The following is a 23,622-nucleotide window of genomic DNA, read 5'->3' on the forward strand; positions in this document are numbered from 1 at the left end:
GGGGGGGGGTTCCGGCGGCACGGCGCTCGGCGCTTTTTTTTGCTGCTTGGGGCAGCAAAAAAGTTAGAGCCGGCCCTGCGTGCAAGCCCGGAACCCAGCAACAGGCTGTTTCTCCCCCTGGATCCCTGGGCTCTAGGTGGGTAGGGGTGAAAGTAATTTAAAGGACTTACCAGTATGCAGGGCGGCCAGGGTCCTGGCAAAGTGTGGGGGGCAGCACTGGGCCCTGGAAGGGGTGGGGTAGAGCCAGACTCCCCTAGCCATTCCTTCAGTGCTGCCTGGCCTATGCCGCCCAGGGATCCATTGGCAATTTAAAGGGTCCAGGGCTGCAGCCGTTGCCAGGAGCCCCAGGGCAGCTGCCCCTCCCCTCCAATCAGCAGCCCTGTTCTTATGGTCAGCTGTGTACTAGCAGCCACATTCTTAGCAGTATGCTATACCAGACCAGCTTACTTTCTCCTCTAGTAGGGAGTGAGAGTGTCTGGGCCAGGGAGGGCCCCATGGCTGAACTCTGGGGTGGAAAGAGTGTCTGAGCACCTGGCTGGGCTAGGGGCACAGAGAAACAGGAACTGGGCTGCCGATGGGGTTTCTTTAACTCTCTACTCCAGGGGGGATTTTTTGTGGATCTGTATTGTTACAGACATACTTGCTGACAGGTATTTTGAAATAAATTACCAAAATAATTTACACTGATGTGATTATTTAGTGTTATTTTGATATACAATTTGCAGAATTTTTATTTTTTTTAGCACAGAATTCCCCCAGAAGTACTATTTGCCCCCAGGCAAATGCAGCTCACTTCATTGTATTAAGCATGTATGAACTATTAACTAGTTACAGGTTTGCACTGACCAGGACATTGCAGACATGTTACCTTACAGCTGTGGAAAACTCAGCCTGCTCCTTGAGTTCTAATGAATATGGCATGAGAATTGTTTTTAGAAACACCCACCTCTAATGTACACACCTGCTGCATTACTCCCCTACATGAGCACATTAGTAGCAGCTATTTTCATCAAGCCTGCAGTTTGAATGGAGTCCTAACACTCTAGATGCTGCTAGCTAATGAACACATTCCCGCTCTTAGTATCCGCTCTGAAGCATGCATGTGCATTGCAGCAGGAATGCAGAAGTGCTACCAGCTTATTTAGCCACACATAGCCAGACCCTGGTGGAGTCATCAGTTCAACCAATGTCAAACATCTGCCAGGGCTGACCCCAGCTGCTTCCGGCTTGCAGTGAAACATCACTCAGCCAGGAATATTGTGTGCCACATAGCAATCATGCCAGATGGAGAATGGCTGTCACCTTCCTAAACAAACACAGCAGCCTCACTTGAGACTCAGCTTCATCACACAGGGCAAAGTAGTTAGGATTTTTGTGTCTTGTGGTAAATCACTGCACACTAGAACAGGCTGACAGCAGTTAAGAGGGGAAACAAAACAGATTTTTACTACTGCTTAATATAATCAATGGAATCAGAATATGTAAATTAGATGTACAGGAGAGCTGCCAGATATCCCATGGCTCTAACTGCCACCCTGACTGGCTTTTTCCTGCTTTAGTGATTTCCTCTTAGGTCTGGTCTATACTACGCGCCTGAATCGGCGGGTAGAAATCGACCTCTCGGGGATCGATTTATCGCATCCCATTGGGACGCGACAATCGATCCCCGAATCAGCGCTCTAACTCCACCAGGGGAGGTGGTAGTAAGCGCCGCCGACAAAAAGCCGCAGAAGTCGATTTTGCCGCCGTCCTCACAACGGGGTAAGTCGGCTGTGATACATCGAATTCAGCTACGCTATTCACGTAGCTGAATTTGCGTATCTTAAATCGACTCCCCCCTGTAGTGTAGATGTACCCTTAGTATGCACTATATGCATCTGTATTAAAGGTAGCCTGGGAGGTCTGAGACAAGTGTCAGCAAGATGGGGGTAGAAAGCTGCAGTATTTAAGTGCCTCCATTTCACTAAAGAAATGGTTCTACAAGCCAGAACTAGCAAATGCAATCACTAAATATGTCATCTTCCTCCTGTCAGACAGTTAGGATCAGCAGAGGCAACAGAGCTAGATTCCCCTGGATTTATGAGGGGGGCTGACCCTAGACCTTTCTCTGAAGGGCCTTGGATTTTCTCTCAGTTCTGAAGTCACCTGGCTGCATCTACAGAACAGAGCTCTTAAGGGGAAATGAGATTTAGGCAGAGTTGTGTAGGCTTATTGTGTTTTGTAATTTATAGCAGCAGCTATTCGCCTTGAAGGGGCCTCGTTTTATTTCTGTGCAAGTCAAAAGAAATGAGGGAAAAGTGCAGCAACTGCACAGAATGCCTTCAGGCTAGCTTCTCCACTCCAACTCAAGGGGTAGAGATACAAACAGATCCAGCTAGAAAAGGGAGACTGCCACCCCAAGGGCACTGTTCTCTTCTGAGACACTCCAGGAGTTGAATGGGGAGACAGACAAATGTGGAGAGGAAAAGCTGGCAACAGGTGCTCTGCAGTATGCCCACCCTTACTAAGCCCTATCTGCTCTGAGGCTTAGTCTACACATGGAAGTTCTATCAGCATAGCTGCATTGGTCAGGAGAGTGAAAAAACTACATCAGAGATGTTATAGCTATGCGAGAGTGCTGTCAACAGAGCTACCCACATTCAGGGAGGTGTTGCTACAGCAACAGAAAAACCCTTTGCCAGCATAATTATGCCAACATTGTTGCCATAGTGTAGACATACCCTTAACCAATACCATGTGTCAGAAGCAGGGAGATGAGGGAGCCAAGACACTAAGAACACAAGGCTTCACTGCAAGTCTGGCTACCACAGCAGCCCCAAAGCATGCAAACCACCTGGTGCAGGATAAAAACGAGTCCGGTGGCACCTTAAAGACTAAGATTTATTTGGGCATAAGCTTTCGTGGGTAAAAAAACCTCACTTCTTCAGAGGCATCTGTTAATCTTTGAGTACGTCTTCACTACCCGCCGGATCAACAGGTAGCAATCGATCCCTGAACATGCTCCCTGTCAACTCCGGAACTCCACCAGAGCGAGAGGCGGAAGCGGAGTCAACGGGGGAGCCGCAGCCATCGATCCTGCGCCGTGAGGACGTGAGGTAAGTCGATCGAAGATACGTTGACTTCAGCTACACTATTCATGTAGCTGAAGTTGCATATCTTAGATCGATCCCCCCCAGTGTAGACCAGCCCTTTAAGGTGCCCCTGGACTCCTTGTTGTTTTTGTGGATACAGACTAACACTGCTACACCGGTCCCTGATACCGGTGCAGGATGAATTACCAGCTCTAAGGCAGTACGTACTGACTAGGCCCCAGAACCTTGTTCCCTTTAGTTTCTTACTGCAACTGAGGCTCTGGCTCTCCTAAGTTGTCAGTAAGCAACTCCTAGCTTCCCAGGTGCATTTATTTGATGACCATCCAGATCTGTAAAGTAAATAGCCCAACAAAACCTAAACAGCTTTTAGAGCACTCAGCTGTGTCAGAATACCATGCAAAGTAGGTTTTAAGAAAGGTGTCTCCAAGGAGGATGATTGAGGGGTAGTTTTATGTGTCTGAAAACAAACCGACAGTTGGGTATTTTCCCCAATGTAACCATTTAAAAGCTTCTCAAGATACTGGCATCACCTTATGCCTGGGGTCTGCATTCACCCATGTCTAGAACAGGCTATCGAGGTATTTGGTCATCTCCACGACTGTGGTATTTGAGCACCTCAAACACAAATGGATTTTTCTTCACAACATAGGGAAGCATAATCCCCATTTTACACATGGGGTGCTGAGGCCGGGAGATCAAATGACTTGGCTAAGATCCAACAGGAAATCTACTTAGCACAGCTCAGATTTGAACCCTGATGTCTAGAGACCCAGGCTCTGCTTAACCACACAACCTTCCCATTCATATACAGAAGCACACACTTCAATCCATTTAAGAAGTTACCTCAGTACTTTTAATGATTTTTAGTACATCATAATCTTCCACATTACAGCAATGGGTTGAACCCAGCTTACATGGGGGTGAATACAGCCATTATGGACACAGTATGTTACTGCATAAAAAGACGTCAAGGTCCATAGATGGTCAATCCTTTCCAATGAAATGGCTCATGAGCTTTGAGACAATAAATTACTAAAGCCCCTAGGCATCTCTTAAGGAGGCAGGACATGCAGTATTTCTTACTCCACACAGAAAGAGGGAAGCTTGACCATGAAGTCATTGCAGAGCAATGTGGATACAACAGCCTAGACTCGGGATATTTTGCTGTCACTTTGGCAAATGTTCGCAATATTAACAGGAGAGCTTTCTGCTACTTCACAGGGCAACTTCTGCTTCGTGCTGACATTGAAAACTCCTTCACCTGTCAAGGGAAAGTCAAGATTTAGTCACATGAACTCTGCCTATTTTACAGACAGTTAAAGCAGTTCTTGTCACTTTGCACTTCTAGGAGTGACACATGGGAGTTTGAGCCAGGATTCAACCTTGTGTGTTTGTGTTCTCCACAAGCTAAAATAAGGAACAGCTACTTCTCCCTCCATATCACTTAGAGCATCTTAAGACCCAATGCAGCTACAGCAGTAAATGCAAACTTAGTACAGCAAGACACCCACATAAATCTGCTTTTTCAGTTCATTATGTTTAAAGATTTTGGAAAAATTAAGACAACTGTTTGCTTCTTCACAACAGATTGAACTTTTCAGTCCCCTCTGTTTTAAGATATTGTTTCCAAGGTTAAAAAAAAAGCAAGCAAGAAAACCAGGGCCATTTCCTGGGCTTGATGAAGGGAAGTGTATAAAGGAGGCAAACACCTTGAATGAAGAGTTGAGGCGCACAATAATAATCTTAAACAAAAGCTCTTTTTACTCACTAAAGTTAAATTTGCTGTTAAGACCAGTTTCAAAGTAATTTTGAATAAATATCCTTTTCCCCTCTTAATTGAGCTTTCCACCCCACAAGTCCTGTGACATGAGCACTAATCACTAAAGGGGATTTAAGTGCCTAAGCAGAATTTATAATTTTCAAGAGCACCAAGATGCCTAATGCCCATTGATTTCAAATGGGAATTAAATGGTAGGTGCTTTGGAAAATTCCACTAGGCACCTGTCTGCATCTTTAGGCATCTAATACCTTTTTAAAACCTGACCCACCTTCAGTCTTTCAGGCTGGATGGGACCTGAAGTACTTACAAAAGTCTGCTGATGACCCACCCACAAACACATCATAAACAAGTGAAAAGAGCAGAAACCCCAGCCATACCCCTCTCCCCAAAAAATAAATTCAGTCACTTTTAACACAGCAGTAATAGCACACAAGCTATTTTTACAGTCAGCTATGCCAATGACCTACATCTGGTACAGCAGTCTCTGCAGGGCCCATAAAAACATGGATTGTGGTCAATACCGATCAGTTAATGCAGGGGTAGGCAACCTATGGCACGCGTGCCGAAGGCGGCACGCAAGCTGATTTTCAGTGGCACTCACACTGCCCGGGTCCTGGCCACCGCTCCGGGGGGCTCTGCATTTTAATTTAATTTTAAATCAAGCTTCTTAAACATTTTAAAAACCTTATTTATTTTACATACAACAATAGTTTAGTTATATATTACAGACTTATAGAAAGAGACCTTCTAAAAACATTAAAATGTATTACTGGCATGCAAAACCTTAAATTAGAGTGATTAAACGAAAATTCGGCACACTACTTCTGAAAGGTTGCCGACCCCTGAGTTAATGTGTGTTACACGTGTTGGTGACTATATATAAACTATCTTCAAGTGTTATTGAGATGTGTGCAAAGAGCACCCTCAATTACTGCCTGCCTTCAAAGTAGTCTACATTTATGTGCAATCATTTTGGACATACAGGCCTTGGGTATGGAGTGCTATCTGTAATTGGTATTTACACAGCAACATGAACAGGGAAAGCATCTCTGCATCTGTGGAATCAGACAGCCTGGCTAAAATGCAAGTTTTGGTCAGCATTGCCGATCTGATGGGGAAAAAAGTTTGAAGTCATCACATTCCACAGAATGACACGCCTTTCAGGTTGTCAAACACTTTTTTGCAAAAAATTAAAACCCCAGTTTACCTTTAGAAGATCCTCAAGTCTATGTCCATGGACAACATAATAGTCCCTGCAAGAGAGATATTGTACAGGAGAATTAATGACTTTCAAGGGCTGCTGGCATTTAAAATATTCAATCTGCATCTTAGAAAGTCTATGATCTACAGAGCAGTAAGTGGGTGCATTTGAATGACAAAGGTTTATTTTATATTCCACATTGAGTGCCACTAGTAATCTAACTGAATTGCTAAGAACAAGTATCAAATTATGAAACAATTTTAACAGCAATACGGGAGAGAAGACTTACTACTTTATGCCATCAATAAATCCACTCAATGAATTATCAAGTCATTATTTGAACAAAACCTTTCTATTAAGGCTTGATGTACTCGGTAGTGTTCGCATGTGATCTCTTTATGCACACAGCACCAATCACAGCACACCTCAGGTGCTGCAATTTTTGCCTTCACGCTATATACAGATGCACTAGCTATCACATGCCCTGGCTGTCTGCACAGCCACAATGGCCCTGAAAATTCTGTACCTGGCACCACCATCATCATAAGTCTGGTTCCATAAACTGTTATGCAATGCTGGTAACTAGGCCACACGGGTTACTCTACCTAAACCTGGGAACTCACATTGGCTTTGCTGTTCACCTTTATTTACAGACTTGGACAGAGCCACTATGAAGCTATTTGGGCATAAGCTTTCATGGGTAAAAACCCCACTTCTTCAGACGTATGGATCTGAAGAAGTGGGTTTTTTTACCCACGAGAGCTTATGCCCAAATAAGTATGTCTCTAAGGTGCCACCGGACTCCTCATTTTTGTGGATGCAGATTAACAGGGCTACCTCTCTGATATTATGGAGCTGTTCCTGCAATATACTTCTGGTCCCCTGCTCATTCTAGCATTTACCCATTCCATCCCATGACAAACTATTAAGCTATCACAATGGGATCTGCCTAACAGGATGCAAGAGACACAAGGTGGGCGAGGTAATCTCTTTTATTGAACCAATTTCTGTTGGTGAGACAGACAAGCTTTCAAGATTCACAGAGCTCTTCAGGTGTCCACAGAACACAACACACATGAGCAGCAAACCCTTTCCTTCCACCCTTGACTGGCCTGCATTTCATGGGTCATGCATTTACAGACATTTCTCAATGCTCCCAGACTTCCACATATGTTCCCATTCACGTACCATTTGCAAAGCTTAATGACCCCCAATCAATTATGTGCCCATTGCCATCCAGCAACCTGAGCAATGGTGGATTGGCTGGGCCCTGGCTTTTCATGTTCCTCACCACTGAACATGCACTGCTGTTTACATGCAGTATTTGCCACCAATGTCTAAGGCTGGCAGACTTGGTCAGCTACAGACATGTGGGGGCAATGGAGGGACGAGATATTTCTGTAGAAAGGATGCATCCAAAGCGAAAGGGTTTTTTGTTTGTTTGTTTTTTTTTAAATGATACCTAAACAGAATGTTTAAAAGCAAAGGCTGCAGTCACTCCTACTTGGGAGGCACTATGCACAAACTTCTAGCCTGAGAGGGTGAAGGATTAAATAAATGTCTGTCTTGTCTATTAGAGCGTAAACTCTTCAGGGCAGCATCTGTCTACTATTGTTGGTACAGTGACTAGCATAATGGGGCCCCATTCTCAATTGGCCCTTATGCACTACCATAATAAGTAAGTGGGACACATGACTGTGTTTAAAGCCAGTCTCTCCCTTGTAGGGAGAAATTATTTGTGATTGCTGTCATATACTGAAAGATATTTATTCAGAAACTTACCACTCTCCCCTATTAATGGCTCACAAGTGGCTTGTTAACCAGGGCAGTGGCCACTCTTTCCAAGTCTACTTCAGGTCACCATGTCACCTTTCTCTCAGTGAGCCAGGTATCCCAGGCTCATGTTGTTCCACATTGCTGCCATGGACCTAAAATGTACAAAGCCACGGGGTGGGATTAACTACAGTGTGTGTTGGGGGGGGGGGGGGGGGGGGGGGGGGGGAGGAGGAGGGAAGGAGAGAAGAGGAGAAGGGGCCATTCCCTGATGGTGTATCAGACTGAATCTGGCTAAAGCAATGAAAAATCAGCACTGTCGCTCTGATGGGGAAAAAAGTTTAGTCATCACGTACACCAGCGAGATCTCAGCTCCAGAGTGAGCTGGAGGGAAGTGCCAGGGCAGCATGCAAATGACACCCTAGTTTGCATGCAGATTCAGCAAGACAGACACATGTGACCTATGTAGCTAACTGGTTATCTGCACATTAGGTTGGCATTCAACTGCACTTCACTTTTTTAATAAATCAGCCATAAGAATACCAGTTACATGTTTCAGCCAGAAAACTGTGAGCACCTAGCACCCATCTAAATTAGAGACTGCAGCACCTTAGATGTTACAGTGGTAGGTGCTATGCAAGCTTAAGATACAGAAGCCGGTTGTTTGGTCACATGTGGGGAAGGGAAAAAACATACTGAGAAACAAGGGGGAAAAAATGAAACGGCAGCGTTACAGGAGCAGATAGGGACAAGGGTTGGCAAAAGAGCAGCACTTTAAAAATGGGAGCCTAAGATAGCAAAAGATATTGGACAGAGAAAGTGGCAAAAAGGATGCAAAATAAGAGTGGCTTATATCTGTTGGCTGGGGCAATGGTGGTTTGGGGTATGACAATTTACCATGGAGAGGGCCATACAGAGTATTCTTTGAGGAAAGACCATTTTTGTTCTGTCTGTACAATGACTGCTTAGTCCACCTAACTAGCAAACGTGGAGTGCAAGCTACAGCCACCCCCACCTGGGCTACCCTAAGCAAAGCTTCACACAGTATTTACATGCAGGCACCAAGAAACAAAAACTTGTAAAACAGCAGTGAAGGGTATTTATTCATAGACGGACTTACCGCTGCCTCCTCCATGAGGGTCACAGGGGGCAATGGACACAGTGGGGTCATAATCAGAGCACCGGTGCTTCCTGTTGGTTCTATCCTGGGGCCGCGCCTGGCCTTGCTCTACCAGGCCAGGTCTCCAGCACATGTTGCTCGCGCCTGCTTGGTGGACCTGAGAAGCAGAAGACCGAAGAGGCGAAAGAGATTTAGTCTCGCTGACCATCCGGCGGGAGCAAAGCAAAGGCCGCCTCCCCGGGCTGGTGCATCAGACCCAATCTGGCTTAGAGCAGCGAAATCAACACTGTCGCTCTGATGGGGAAAAAAGCTTTAGTCATCACGTGCACCAGCGAGACCCCGGGCTGCGGGCGAACCCCTGGCTGGGGAGCAGAGAGCGGCCAACCCGGTCAGCGGCCAGACACCCCCGGGCCCTCTTCCAGGGGGAGCGACCGTCTGCTGGAGAACGGGGGGTGGCGGCCAGCGAGAGAGCAGGCTGGAGCAGCAGAGGCAGCCGCTAGCGAAGGACTCCCCAAGGCAGCAGGGCGCGGCCGAGATGCAGCCGGATCCCCGCGGCCCCTCCAGAGGGGACACCCCATCAATACAGGCCGAGTACAGCAGTAGGGGCTGCGAGGCACTGCTGGAGCTGGACAGGGAACAGGCACCTGCGCGGACGGCCGCGGATGGCACTGGATTGTACGCAGCCCCCACCCCGCACAAGCCACTCACCACTACTCTCAGCGAACGGAACGAAAAAGGGAGCGCCTGCCCGCAGCACGCCCTTATATAGTGGACTGTGCCTGACTGCGCATGCTCCACGCACGGATACCTGGGAAATGTAGTCCCCGAGGAGCTGTCTGTGTCGGGCCATGCTCGTTTCAGCACGCCAGGGCTCACCGCTCTGGGCGCTCGCTAATCGGGCTCCCTCCCCGCTGGCCAGTCAGACACAGAAAGGCTGAGCGGTTGTGCAACCCACGACCGCCTGCCCACGGTTTGTAGGAGGAGGAGATGGGCCTGGAGTTAAAGGGTCTGGTTTGTCCCTTCTCTAAGGCAGCCACACACCAGGACGGGTCTGGGTTGGTAAAACCCCATCAAGCAGGTCCTGTGCCCAGGTGGGCCTGAGACCACCGGGCGGGAGTCTGGGCAAAGACAGCAAAGAGAAAGTGTAACGGGTCCTGGAAAGCAGCGTGCCTGTTTCATTCCAGGCCAGTGCTTTGCACTAATGGCAGTTTTCGCGTCAAAAGCAGGCAGGACTCTGACATTTAGCACATCAGTGCAGTGGTTTCAGGGCAGCAACTGTGGAACTCAAGAGTTCAAGCTTGTGCAACGTTTCATAAATGAAACGCTCCCCAACTGTTACACGTTCAGTAAATCCTTGAGCTGCAAATCTAAGGCCTGATCCTGCCGCAAGCTGCTGAGTGCTCTCAATTCCTGGTGAAGTCAATGAGAATCAAGGGCAGTTAGCACCTTGCAGGATCAGGCTCCTAATGCCTCCATTATAGTACAGATCCCTCTCACTTATTGGTAGCGGTGGCAGGCCTGTATAATCTCTTAATCCAGCATTTCCCTATATATCCTTTCTGGACTGTGCTGTCTGAGGCCGTCACTACATTGGCGTTCCACAGACTGCTCCTATTTTAAAAGAAAAGAAACAATGGGTGTGCTTATAGATTTTCTGCTCCTCACAGCTAAAGTTGTGGGCTATATAATCCAGTCCCTTCTGCGGTGGATAAAGAGGCCCACCGAGAAAAGAGTCACCAATGAAATATGTTTAATAACAGGTACGGCCAGTGCAAGAGGACTGGGTCGGCATTTTGCTTTAGAACTCGCCCAAAGAGGTGCGACGCTTGTCCTGTGGGATATAGACACAGATGGTAATGAAAAGACTGTGGTGCAGGTGAGGGAGCTGGGAGCCAAGGCTTATGCTTACACCTGTGACGTGAGCCAGCGAGAGGACGTCTATAACACTGCAGAGAGAGTGCGTCGGGAGGTGGGAGATGTCACCGTCCTGATAAATAATGCTGGGGTTGTAGCAGGGAAACCAATCTTGCAGTGCTCAGATGAAATTCTGGAAAGGACCATGAAGACTAACTGCCATGCGCATTTCTGGGTAAGTGTCATTTAGTGCAAAAAACCAAGTATAAGATGATTGAGAGGCAGGGTGCCCTTGTACGTCGGGCACAGGCTTGGAAGCAAGCGCCGGTTTCGGTTCCTTACTCTGCCTCTGACCTGCTGTCTAACCCTAGAGAAGTCACTTTACCTCAGTGTGCCTCTTTCACTTATCTATTTATGCTCTTTATTAGAAACAAGGTGGATGAGGATGTTTTTTATTGGACCAACTTCTGTTAGTGAAAGAGACAAGCTCTTCCTCTTTGTGACTGGGACTGACTCTTACTTCTCACCCTCCAGCACGTCCTGAAGGCAACCGATATGGCCTATTTTAGACCAACGACAGAAGTGAACTACAGAGTCCAGAGCGGTGGGAGATGCAGTAGGGACCCTCTACTTGGGAATTCACCCACCCCTTTATCCCTGAAGGCAAAAGTCTTGCCCTTCAGGACATGCTGGAGCAGAACCCATCCATTTGTTCAGGGATTTGGGACAGGGTGGGTTCCCTGTATTTGGGTGCTGTTAATTTACTGTCTGACTTTGGACAGTGGGATGTCTCAAGGAGAAGGGGCGGCTCAGAGTGGTGGGCTGAGGGGAAGGGGCAGTGCATCGCGTGCTGCTACTAGGGGCTCGCGAGTGATGGCAGCAGGAGGGCATTGCATCACAATGGGGTGGAGGGGTGGGGTGCTGGAGCCCCACCCACTCCAATCCCCACGGTGGGGACGCTGTCACTGTCCAAGAGACCCGAGCTGCTAGACAGGAAGCGGTGCAGCAAGTGGGTGCCCCCCAGCACTGACCACCGGTCCCGAGCGCGCTGCACCACCCAGGCTGCCCAAGCCGGATGCCACAGGCCAGGCACTGCTGGTGATCAGAGCCCTGTACGGTTGTATCTGCATTCGATCCACTTTCTGCAAAAATGGTCCGTGGATATCCATAGATTTGCAGGGTTCTATAACTCATAGCATCCAGTTAGACCTTGAAGTGGACACATCCTGTTGAGACAAGCATCAGAAGGGGGATATTTACCACAATCTCTGCCTTCTAAATGGGTCCTGGCATCACATGGCCAGTTTAACATTTGAAATATTAGTTCCTTCTTAACCTTTTTGGAGACAGGTTGAGATTCCCTTTTCATTGGGAAGACCCCTCTACTCACTGCTAGAGTTCAATATTTGCAGTACAAGAAATTCCAAAGATTTGAGTCAAGGTTATCAATAGATCTCAAAGCACTTTGCAAAGTTGGATGAGCATCATTTATCTCAGAAGGGAAAATGTAAGGTTCAGAGAAGTTAAGTGACTTGTCCAACGGCATACAAATGCAATGAAAAAACTGGGAATAGAATCCAGGTATTTGAGTCCTGTACCTGATCCAGTCTAGATCACACTAGCACCTGTATTCCTTCAGGTCTGTATATTATTCTCTCATTTTTAGACTAGGTGGTTATACATTTTATTTGTCATTTTATTAGTCCAAGATGAAATTTAGCATAAAAATTACATTTGGAGCAGCTATTCCCTAGCTAAAATTAAAAGCAATGGCAATCAGTCATTGTACTCCAAGGCTGGATAAGGTCACCAACAGAGAACAGAGATAACCCCCATTGATTAGTATTACTAGTTTGGTACCCACTGTGGTGGGTTTATCCCTTCCTCTGAAGCATCCTGCACTGGTTATTGAGAGAGAGAGAGAGATCAGATACAATGTGGCAAGCTTCTCATGCTCGTATTTTCTGAACCAAAACATTAGAAAATCAGAGCATTGAATCCAAACCCAGTAAATTATCACAACCCTTCCTACATGAGAGAATAGACTCCGTAATTGTTTATGATCAAATATTTTACAGTTTACACTATGCAGAACCTCAGGGTCCCATGGGACACAGTTCAGGAGTGGATTGATTTTTCTATTTTGGGTTCTCTCCAAGGATTGTTATTATTTATTATTTGTATTACTGTATTGTATTATTGGGGAGGGATAGCTCAGTGGCTTGAGCATTAGCCTACTAAACCCAGGGTTGTGAGTTCAATCCTTGAGGGAGCCATTTGGGGCAAAATCAATACTTGGTCCTGCTAGTGAAGGCAGGGGGCTGGACTCTATCCTTTCAGGGTCCCTTCCAGTTCTATGAGATAGGTATATCTCCATATTTTTTTTTATTATAGTAACATGTAGGAAGTCCAGTCTTGGACCAGGAGCCCCTTAGCTGCTGGACAAACAGAATAAAAAACTACAGTCCCTGATTCATTCATTACAAACTCTCAAACTCACCCTAAGCAGAGTCCAGGCAAAAAAATTAAAATAAAAAAAAAAATTCCAGTTTTCCAAATCTATAAAACCAAAATTTTGAATTAGTTTTACTCAACATAAAAGTGTTAATTTATGGCCAAAGATTAAGTCAGATTGAATTTCCCAGGCTTTGAAGTCTTGATAAGATCCCTTTAAATATTTCTCCACTAAGTAACAACGCTTCCAAAGAGAAAGGCATCTGTCTCAAATGAGAACAATCTGTCTCATAAATGGCACACTCAGACATGGCTGCATCAGTGATTTTATATCCATAGATTCACCTTAGTCATGAGAACTGAATGGTCATCCATCTGTTGCAGAAGTACTTTGACAGAGAGGGCCACATGGCATCTGTGAAAACACACTGAAAGTATTTCTCAATCTGCATTGCTTGGGCAGTGCAAGCACAGCCGTTCATGTTTAGAAAGGTCAGCCAAGCGGAGTGTTCCCATCCCATCCCTTGATAACATATACATGACAGGGTGGTTTCCAAGGTGGAACTCTGAGCTGCTTCCCAAAATTTCCCTGGTGAATGAAACCTCCTCTGGTGGCCAGGCTAAGATCAACAACAAAAGAGGTGGTGTTGAAGGGATAGTGCAACACAGCACAGCAAGGGGGAAAGCTGAGGAACCCTCCCCATTCATGTCTTGGCTTCAGGTCTACGAGCTTTGAGAAGCAGAGTGATCTACTGGAACAAACAAAGGATTAGGAAGTGAGCAGTCCTGGGTTTCACATCCCATTGTGCTGACGACTCCCTCTATAGCTCTTACTTATGTAACCACTCCGTGCCTCAGTTTCTCTCTGTGTAAAATGAACATTGGTTCTGCTGAGTAACCAAATATAGCCATTTGGTTGCTCAGATCTACCAAGTTACAGGAAGCTTTAGCACAATTTGACTTGCCACACTGGTTTTTTAACCAACCAATCAGCCTATGTTTCATAATTGAGATTCTTGTGACAGCAGCCAAATCAAAGCCAAGCTGAAGAAAAGTATGTCCTGAAACCCTAGTGGATGGTTTAAGGATGTTATTTAAAATCTGACAAGAGTGCAAGAAGACATCCTGCGAATGTGTGAACTAGGATATGAAAATATACCAATTCTCTCTACAGAGCTAGCCAGAGGAGAAACCCACATGAGGTATTCTGTGCTCACTCTCTCAGAGACAACCTAACCTATGCGGTTTCACCCACCTCCTTATCTAGAGGGATCATATGGAGATAAAGTGCTGAGTGCATATAGGCGTTATGCAAAACATTATATTATAAAAATGCCCATTTAAATTCTGGTAATTATTGTTCAGTATGACTTATGTTTGTAGGCAGCTAATTCTGGAAAGTAGCTTATCAGCCAGGACTTGGGGAATGAGGTCTGGATCCCCATTAATCCTGGTTTCACAGCACTGAAAGATGAAAAGACAATCAGAGGAAGGACATTTTAAGAGGATTGCAGTGAAAACTAATCTTGTTACACAGCAAAACCATCTCACATGTGCAACCGAAAAGAAACTTTAAATGGGCATCAGTGTTTCCTAAATTGGCAGGATAGGGAAAGTGGGAGGGCCTAGGATAATCAAACACATGAGACGCAGCTATTTTGGCTGGATTAACTTAATCTCCCTGGGTAACATTCAGATATTTTCATAGAAATCTCTTTGGCTGGAGCAGTGTTTAAATATGGTTTCTTAACTCACTTTGGGTTGATTGTAGCAGGGCCCTTATGAAGGCAGAGTAAAGTTTGTAAATGCATAATAAATGGTCAGAAGCCACCTCAGCTCCCATTGTTTTTCACTTTTGGATGCAGACAGAGCTCCTCTCTGAGAGATTCACTGGCTTCCAGCCAGCTTATGAAAGCTTTGCTGGATCCCAGCCATTTATCAGTGCATTACCCAACAGAACACGTCTCCCAAGTGACAGCAGACAGTTGTCAGAGTGCGCACTCTCTTGGCATGGATGCTTTTGGCACAGCACTACAAGGTAAAGATGCTTCTAGGCTGCGTCTGCATTTAGCATTTTAGCTTTGTCTACATTAGAGGTGGTTGTTCTCCTGACAGTGTCTCCCCACCAGTGGGAGCAATGATAGGAGTGGCTGCTGGCATTGGAACCACTCTATTGTCTAAGCCTGTGCAGAGAGGCTCTAGCCAACGGGATGGTTACAAGGCTGCTGGCGGCCTGAATTACACTGATGCTCTCATTGCTGTCCACGGTATGCTAATACTCTCAGAGCTCTACAACAGTGGTTCTGCAACGCAGAGGTCTTCCAGGGGATGCACATCAACTCATCTAGATATTTGCCTTGTTTTACAACAGGCTCCATAAAAAGCACTAGCGAAGTCAGTACAAACTAAAATTTCATACTATGACGTTATACTGCTCTAATATACTATACACTGAAATGTAAGTACAATATTTATATTCCAATAAATTTATTTTATAATTATATGGTAACAAGAAGGAAGTCAGCAATTTGTCAGTAATAGTGGGCTGTGACACTTTTGTATTTTTATGTCTGATTTTGTAAAGCAAGTAGTTTTTAAGTGAAGTGAAACTTGGGGGTACACCAGACAAATCAGACTCCTGAAAGGGGTACAGTAGTCTGGGAAGGTTGAGAGCCACTACTCTACAATCTGGAAAATCTTCATTTGCAGCTGAACATTAAAGGGATGCGTTTTCAACACTCTCTAAATGTGAACGCCCTGTACCTGGCAGACTGTCATTCTTTTGCTCAAGTGCCCAAATAAAAGTTAATAAAACAAGAAAAATGTCTGAGTTGCCAAAACTGACCACACTGGTTTCTGCGGGATCCTTAAGTGTTTAGCATGTAAATGGTCAACTGCTAGATATGGGCTTGAACCAGAACCCTGGATCTGAACTATCCCAAACTTGGATGGAGTTGAGATCAAAACAGCAGCTTTGGCCTCTATGTAATATAAGAAGCTAAACCAAAACTACAGAGCCAAACACCCCCAAACATTGGGCAAGTTCCAATCCAGGTTGTAATTTTACAGCTCAAGCCCATCTCTCCTAGCTGCCTCATGTTAAATCACATGCATCGTTGACTTGAAAGCCATGAAAAATCTCTCATCTGAAATCAGCAACGCTGCTAAGTGGCTGTGTGGAATGTTCATAAAAATACACCCGCCAGCATCTTTACTGCACATTGGGAAAATCTCCATGCAGCTGCCAAATCAGAAACATGGACCATTCGGAATAAGGAAATTGCAAATGCCTAAAAATCATCTAGTCCACATAATGGAATAAGGGCGAGTAAAAGCAGCTGCTTCTCTGCAGTAATAGTTGAGCCATGAGTCTTTTAATCTGCAGCTAAGAATAGAAATAAACGTGTCCTAGCAGCGCATCAGCAAAACAGACCTTGGAGCTTTGTACCCACTCTCTTAGATGTGCAAGTGTAATAGGCGAATGGTGCACATGAATAAGCTCTCTTCCTTCTGTCCATACAGACTGTCAAGGCTTTCCTTCCAAGAATGATGGAGATGGACCATGGTCACATTGTGACGATAGCAGGATCCTTGGGCCTCTTTGCAACAGCTTGTATGGCGGTCAGTAGCTATAGATCACCAAAGTGTGTGCTTTCCTTTCACTCCCCCTCCCCTCGGCAGCTGGTGCTGCAGCCCCCCCCCCCCCCGCCGATTCAATCAGGGGTATTTATGGTATAAGTCATGAACAGGTCAAGTACTGTGATTTTTTGTTTCTTGCCCGTGACCTGTCCATGACTTTTACTAAAAATACCCGTGATTAAATCGTAGCCTTACTTTTCAGTTGTAATTAATTTCATGGGTGTTCCTCCCCCCAAAAATGTGGTTGATAAAACAGAAGGCATCACTAGGGAGGGGTGTAGGTTAGTGGCCCAAGCACAGCACTCCTGAGTTCTAATACCACCTCTTACACGGATTCTGGGGGGCCTTGGGCAAGCTACTTAATCCTTTCCAGCCTCAGTTTCCTTATAGGTAAAAGGCAGAGAGTAATCATTACCTCCATCACAGGCACGTGGAAAGTGTTATGTCAGTATGGAGTTTCTTGTGGATTTCTAGACACATGGTCCTGTATTCCCAAATCTCAGCACCTTGTTTTTCCCCATCTTTAAGATGGAGATAACAATGCATATCTACCTGTTAAAGCACTTTGGAACAGTCAGAATGAAATCCAAATGTTATAACCTAAGGCACCCAAATCCCATTGAAATTTAGTAGTATTTGGGCACCTAGCTCTATTTGAAAACCTCAGCCATAGTTTGTTGCATTGTTTTCCTGAGACTGGGATGACCTTTGTTAAAGAGCTGGCCTACATATGAAAATTCAATGTCAGCAATTGTCAGCTTTGGCAAGCACGCCGATTATTTCCCCAGCATGTTTCAAATGTTTGTGTGTTGTGGAGTTCAGTCTATTATCCATATTAAAAACGTGTGTGGGGGGGGGGTTATTGAGAGATCTGCTTATCACAATAGCTTATTGGTGCTAAAACCTCTAAACATGTTCTCAAGCTCTGAGGAGGGGGCAAGTCAAGTGTGAGAGAAAATTACCTGGAATATACAATAAAAATAGGATGTTAGATGCTAATGGAAAGGCCGTCAGAAGCAATCTGACAGCCCAAACAAGGTAAAGGATGGAAAATGGGGTCCCTGAAATTAAGAAAAACCAACAGATTTTCCTTCATTATAAATATGGGGGGTTTATGCATCTGTTTAAAGTGCAATGACAATGTTTATTAGGCATTTGCAAAGTATTTCAGGAGCAGTATTAATGCAGAGGTTGGATTTTAAAAAGCAAGAACGATGGTGTAAATGCATCTCACTTCTCAGGTCTGCACTGACCTGATTTGTAAGGGGAAGTGAGGCTCACAATTGTGCACACTTTTTGCAAGCAAAACTGCACATCTAAGTGCTATGAAAACCTGGCTCTGAGTTGGATCCAAGCCAATGGAAAGACTCCCCTTGGGTTTTAGATCACATCCTTAGCTCATTGGCACCTGCAGTTTATCAGCAGGCATTGCTAGTAAAAGGCATTTATCCAGGGGCAAAGAAAGACATTATCCTGGATCAAAGAGATGGAGGAGATTATAGAACAATTTGGTGAATCAGAAAGGAGTTTAAATCAGAGTTAAAAAGGAAAAATGTTTTGAGTACAGCCAAACTCACTGAAACATATGACAGCCTCCTTGTGTCCCATTTACTTGGGACCATCATTTGGCTCAGAATATTGTTACCTCTTTTTGACTAGTCAAAGCTCAGGCCCAGAGGATGTTCCAGCTGTGAGCAGAAATTGATGTTGGAGTCTGGTGCTTTCTTTGATGCTCTTAAAAAAAAAAAATTAAAAAAAAAAAATCAAGCAGTGTATAAAGTCCTGTTTCTCCTAACACAAGAGGAGCCGAAAAACGGGATAGCTTCTCTGTTTACAGCCTCAAGCTTCTTTATCCAGCACCAGACCCAGAAGTCCCCTCTCTAGTTTCTTCCAGGGTCATACACCGTGCTTGTCCTGGCTCTCGCTCTCTCCCAGTACGTCTTGCTTCAGTTTCTGTGCTTTGGTCTCTCCGTGTGTTCTCAGTTGCTGTCTGCACTTCAGTTTGTCCCACCCACCCATGTTTAAACATTACCCTGTCAAACCCCCTCCCCCCCCCGCCCACAGGCGCCGGCTTCCTCCTTTCCCAGGGGGTGCTCAACCCCTGCCCAGTCCCAGGCCCCACCCCCACTGCACCTCTTCCCCCAAGCTCCCGCCCTGCCTCTTCCTGCCCAGTTCCACCCCTCCCCGAGCATGCCATGTCCCCGCTCCTCCCCCTCCCCCCAGCACCTCCTGCATGCCGCAGAAGAGCTGATTGCGGTGGGCGGGAGGTGCTGGGAGGGAAGGAGGGGGAGCAGTTGATCGGCAGGGCTGCCAGCAGATAGGAGTCACTGGGGTGAATTGTGGGGGAGCTGGTTGCAGGTGCGTGCTAAGCACCCACTAATTTCCCACATGGTGGTAGTTTTGGGGCAGACTCCATTATGCCTTGTTTTAGGTGGGGCCTTTTAGCTGTTTCTTAAAGCTATGTTAAGGGTGCATCACATCCATCACAGTTTCAATAAGATTTTAACCCAACCCATAACAATATTGAAAGGTGGCATGTGGAAAACTAAGCGGGTCACAAGAGTCTCCATTTTCAGCATAGGTTCACTGGAATGCTTTGGTTCAATGAGCAAACCTGCTCTGTGCAGAGAAGCCAGCCTCCGGCACTCCCGTAGCTAAGCTAGCAATTGCCATCTAATACCTGGGAGTGTTTCCAGGAGGAACAAGCCTCTTCCCCCACCTACCACTAGCCAAAGCCTCTCATTGTCTGCAGGATTACAGTGCGAGCAAGTTTGCAGTAGTTGGATTCCATGAAGCTCTTAGCCATCAGCTGAAAGCCAAGCGAATCAATGGAGTGAAGACTACCCTGGTGTGCCCCTATCTTGTCGACACAGGCATGTTCACTGGATGTAGAATCAGGTAAAACCATTTACATTCGACTCATTCGCAGACATATCACACCTGTCCAGCTGCAACTGGGGTCAGTTCCTCAGTTGCTAGGGAACCTGAAAGAACACCTCCAGCTGACTTTATAGACAACTAGAATCAGCAGACACCCCCAACGTTTAGCCTTGCAGCAACTCTGCCCTGGTTCAGCCGCTCAGATAATGGAGCAATTAAACTCTCCTTTAATTAGCCCAGCGTACTTGTCCCTTAATATTACTGAATTATAGCAGTTTGGATCACTAGTGTAGAACACGGACTTTTTTTAAGAAAGGGCAGACAGCAAAATCAGAAGGTAAAGCTGGCATCTCTTGATAAAAGTAAAGAGAACTTGTAAAATCCTTGCCTACAAAAATGAAAATAGGAACCAGCCTTTCTCTGAGGGGTGGATGCAAATGAGAGCTTATGTAAGAAGAATCAGGCTAGAAATGGATCATCTAGAATGATTGGACATGACCAAGAAACCAGGGGAAAATTGTAGCAAACTTTGGCAATTCTAAATTGCGGGAGCTGTCAGTACTCACATGTTCCCTCATTAACAAAACACTTCAAACTAGAGTGAACCTACTGGATAATGATACACTCACATGAAAATAAAGAGTACCTTCCTGTAAGAGAGGGAGGAACCCTATACTGAAATAGATTTCTCCATTTATAAGATCAGATCCACATTATAGCACAGGACCAGCAGACAGGATGCCCTTCTTGTATTACTGACTCTACCACTTTGAGATCTTGGACGAGTCACTTAGCTTCAAATTTACCTATTTTCACAATCACAGGAGCATTAATTGCAAAGCACCTGGAGGCTCCTGGATGCAAGGTACTAATTTTGTGCAAAGATTTCTATTAGCCTGTATAGAATTTGCAAAGAGTGCATGATTCTCTGACCAGGGGGATTGGGCCTGAATATCGCAGGATATGAGAATAAAAAATTCCAGGTGATGAAACACTACAGGGTATATAGTATTTCCTCCCCCCCCCCCAAAGTAATGTCATAAGCCAAAAGGTGACATACCTTTTAAGTGTGTTTTGCAGGGTTAGGGGCTGGAGGTAGGCCTCCCCTCTCCAGCCACGCTCATGTATAACTGAATTTTAATGCTGAGCTCCCAGTTCATCTGTCCAAAGAGAACAAGCTCCCAGTAGACCAGAACTCAACTAACGTGGAGATGTTCAAAATGAACTACAGCTTGGGTACGAGACCCTCACGTATGGCTTGTCTGCACTACAAACGCTATAGTGGTACAGGTGCAGCTAAGCCACTGCCGTGTAAGACACTTGTTACCGTGATGGAAGGGGTTTTTCAGTCACTGTAGTAAATCCACTATCTCAAGAAGCAGTAGCTTATGCTCCAATACATCTGTTAGTCTTAAAGGTGCCACAGGACTCTCTGTTGCTTTTTACAGATCCAGACTAACACGGCTACCCCTCTGATACTTAAAAATGACAGTTACCTTTGATGTTAGCATAATATAAAGAACTCCGCAATTATTGCTAGTAATCCTCACCAGGAGCCAGAATTGTTTAAATTCATTTAAGCCAGGAGCACTTGACATTGTACATCACCAACAAGGGTGATATCTGAGCTAATACAGTAAAAGCTTTGTTATCGGGCATGTTGGGGGAATGGGTGGGGGGTGCCTGTTAGTCAAAAATTCTAGTTAGCTAAGAGTTATACTGACCCATGGAATACCAATTTTCAAAGAATTAGAATACAATCAAATGAAAAAAGTATAAAATAGTATACAGGTACTCACCAATCCAGTAGTAGTACTGCACTGCAGAGTGGTTGGTTTCTTGAAGCACTTAGGTGTATACAGGTAAAGTTTTCTATACAGTAGGTTATCTTAGGACACTGCATATCACTATGGGCAGTGCATGGCGTACACCCAGATCACTAAAAATACACTTAACACTAAAACTATACTGAACATAATTTAATCTTTGGTGATTCAGAAGGCACTTCAGGGTCTTGCAGTGCATCAGTCATCATTATCAACATCAATCATCATTGTAGATGTAGGCAGTGTAGGAGATTGGGCTGAATCTGTAAAGATACACCCTGAAAGTGGCTTTTTTGAATAAACCCGATATCAGCTTGCTTATGTCTCTTCTGCCTAAAAATACAGTGCAGAATGTGCAATTGCATAACCTCCTGGGCAGTATACTAGTCCCGGTTACTAGATTGAAGATTTGTATTGGGAGATATCAGAAATGCCGGTTAAAAGAGCTTTCTGGTTGATAAAGTGCAGGATAACACAGCTTTTACTGTAATTAGAACAGGTTAGACACCTTGGTTTATGAACTCCCCTGGATCTACCTAATATGGTTTAAAAGGAAAGGGTTGACACTTTTCCTTTATGCAGTGGTGGTTTCAGAAGGGTTATACAGAATCTAATTTTCCCCAAATTACTGATTTCTTTCTTAATGAAACATTTACCAATTGTTTTTCTAGGCGAGAGCTGGATGCTCTTCTCTCTCCATTAAAACCAGATGACTGTGTGAAGACAGCAATGAAAGGAATACTGAATAATCAGCCCACAATATGTATCCCCAGAGTAATGTACTTTGCAGTAATTTTAAAACAGTAAGTATTTCCACTCAGGGAATTGCATCTACGTTAATTCATTTTGATGGTACTGTTTCAAGATGCAGTTAAAAGTGAAATAATTGGCTGTAGTGTTATCGGACTGTCCCAAAATGACTAGAACATTCAGATTTAATAGAAAAGTGTATCAGAAGGTTCTTGACCTTACATAGGGCCAGGGTCTGCTACTTCGGAAACCATGTTCTTTCCGCTGCAAAAAAGATTGTTTTAAATATGCAAGACGCTACACCTACATCTTATGTTTGAAATAGCAAAGACCATGGAGGTAAGATACTGTGTCAAAGGCTTCTTCAGATCGTCAGCTACATTACATTTAATGTTCAACATATCTATTAGCAATTTGGGGAATATGTTCTGAGATCTGACAGGGAGAAGATGGATTGTTTAATACTGTTATAGCTTTTCCACCATAATCTTATAAAATTTTAGTATATTAGAATAGTATTAGTAACATACAAGATTTTTTTCTTTCTTTGGATGGAGAAGGTAGCATAGATATCCTCTTAGGTAAGTTTTGTTCACTTTTCAATACATTATTTAGATCTAGTCCAAAGATTGAATCAAGGCCCTAAAAGAATTAAATGAATAATAATCTGAGAAAATTAACATCTTTTCCTAATTACTGAAACTTTATTTCCAGCCTCCTTCCATGGGATGTTCAAGTTCTTGTTCACAAGTTTTTGGGTATTGATAAGTGCATGCATCCATTTATTAGACAAAGGGAAGCGAAACGCCATCTCGTAGCAACAGGAAGATGAAGATTGGTACTTGCACGGATTTATTAACAGCTTCTGGAACACTTTCTTAATCTAAACTCAACTGGGAAAACCTGGTGAATAAACTCACTTCAATGTAGAAACACTTAAGGTATCATCTTATTTTGATCCATACTTTTTTTTTTTTGTCTATGTCTACAGGCTTTCAGGAGAATTCTGACGACACCAAGCATTTATGTAATAGCTACTACACACAAGGGGGAGGGCTAGATGAAGGATATAAATACATGCATCAGCACTTGATGCTTGGCTCCTTCACTGCACATAGGCACTTCTGAAAATCCCATCCTTTAGTCTTTATGCATTAGAGCAGGAAGAGATCAGGTCTTCGACTTTGCTCCACAAGCTGGAGTAGTATTTTGACCCAAAGTCCCAGGAGATGGCAAGGAGATGAGGAGAATAG

General features: G+C 44.8%; 1 protein-coding gene, 1 long non-coding RNA gene and 3 other non-coding genes across 5 annotated transcripts; 1 reads left to right on the forward strand and 4 right to left on the reverse strand.

The window, feature by feature from the left end:
* Nucleotides 1–4,034: 4,034 nt before the first annotated feature.
* On the reverse strand, nt 4,035–9,710 carry LOC112111774. The gene is made up of 5 exons (XR_002908520.2): nt 9,675–9,710; nt 8,967–9,123; nt 7,856–8,001; nt 6,080–6,125; nt 4,035–4,353 (listed from the first exon to the last, which is right to left on the reverse strand). It is a non-coding gene; the product is annotated as an uncharacterized LOC112111774 (long non-coding RNA).
* LOC112111938 lies at nt 5,927–6,020 on the reverse strand. Its single transcript, XR_002908539.1, has one exon. It is a non-coding gene; the product is annotated as a small nucleolar SNORD12/SNORD106 (small nucleolar RNA).
* LOC112111924 lies at nt 8,117–8,208 on the reverse strand. The gene has a single exon (XR_002908537.1). It is a non-coding gene; the product is annotated as a small nucleolar SNORD12/SNORD106 (small nucleolar RNA).
* Nucleotides 9,208–9,299, reverse strand: LOC112111932. The gene has a single exon (XR_002908538.2). It is a non-coding gene; the product is annotated as a small nucleolar SNORD12/SNORD106 (small nucleolar RNA).
* An 889-nt stretch (nt 9,711–10,599) lies between the features above and the next one.
* LOC112111919 (retinol dehydrogenase 10-like) lies at nt 10,600–23,201 on the forward strand. Its single transcript, XM_024207577.1, has 5 exons — nt 10,600–11,055; nt 16,797–16,895; nt 19,666–19,811; nt 22,291–22,422; nt 23,084–23,201. Exons 1-5 carry the CDS (start codon nt 10,600–10,602, stop codon nt 23,199–23,201), a joined length of 951 nt encoding a protein of 316 aa, XP_024063345.1.
* The last annotated feature ends 421 nt before the right edge of the window (nt 23,202–23,622 follow it).

Source organism: Terrapene carolina, unplaced genomic scaffold, assembly GCF_002925995.2.
Source record: "Terrapene carolina triunguis isolate 2854851 unplaced genomic scaffold, T_m_triunguis-2.0 Scaffold130, whole genome shotgun sequence".
Lineage (NCBI taxonomy): Eukaryota > Metazoa > Chordata > Testudines > Emydidae > Terrapene > Terrapene triunguis.

What these genes read in the sequence shown, in the direction of transcription:
- LOC112111919 (XM_024207577.1), top strand. Translation starts at nt 10,600, where the DNA reads ATGGGTGTGCTTATAGATTTTCTGCTCCTCACAGCTAAAGTTGTGGGC. An exon ending in ACTGCCATGCGCATTTCTGG is followed by an intron (nt 11,056 to 16,796) that starts GTAAGTGTCATT and finishes CTGTCCATACAG; the next exon opens with ACTGTCAAGGCTTTCCTTCC. An exon ending in TTCACTGGATGTAGAATCAG is followed by an intron (nt 19,812 to 22,290) that starts GTAAAACCATTT and finishes TTGTTTTTCTAG; the next exon opens with GCGAGAGCTGGATGCTCTTC.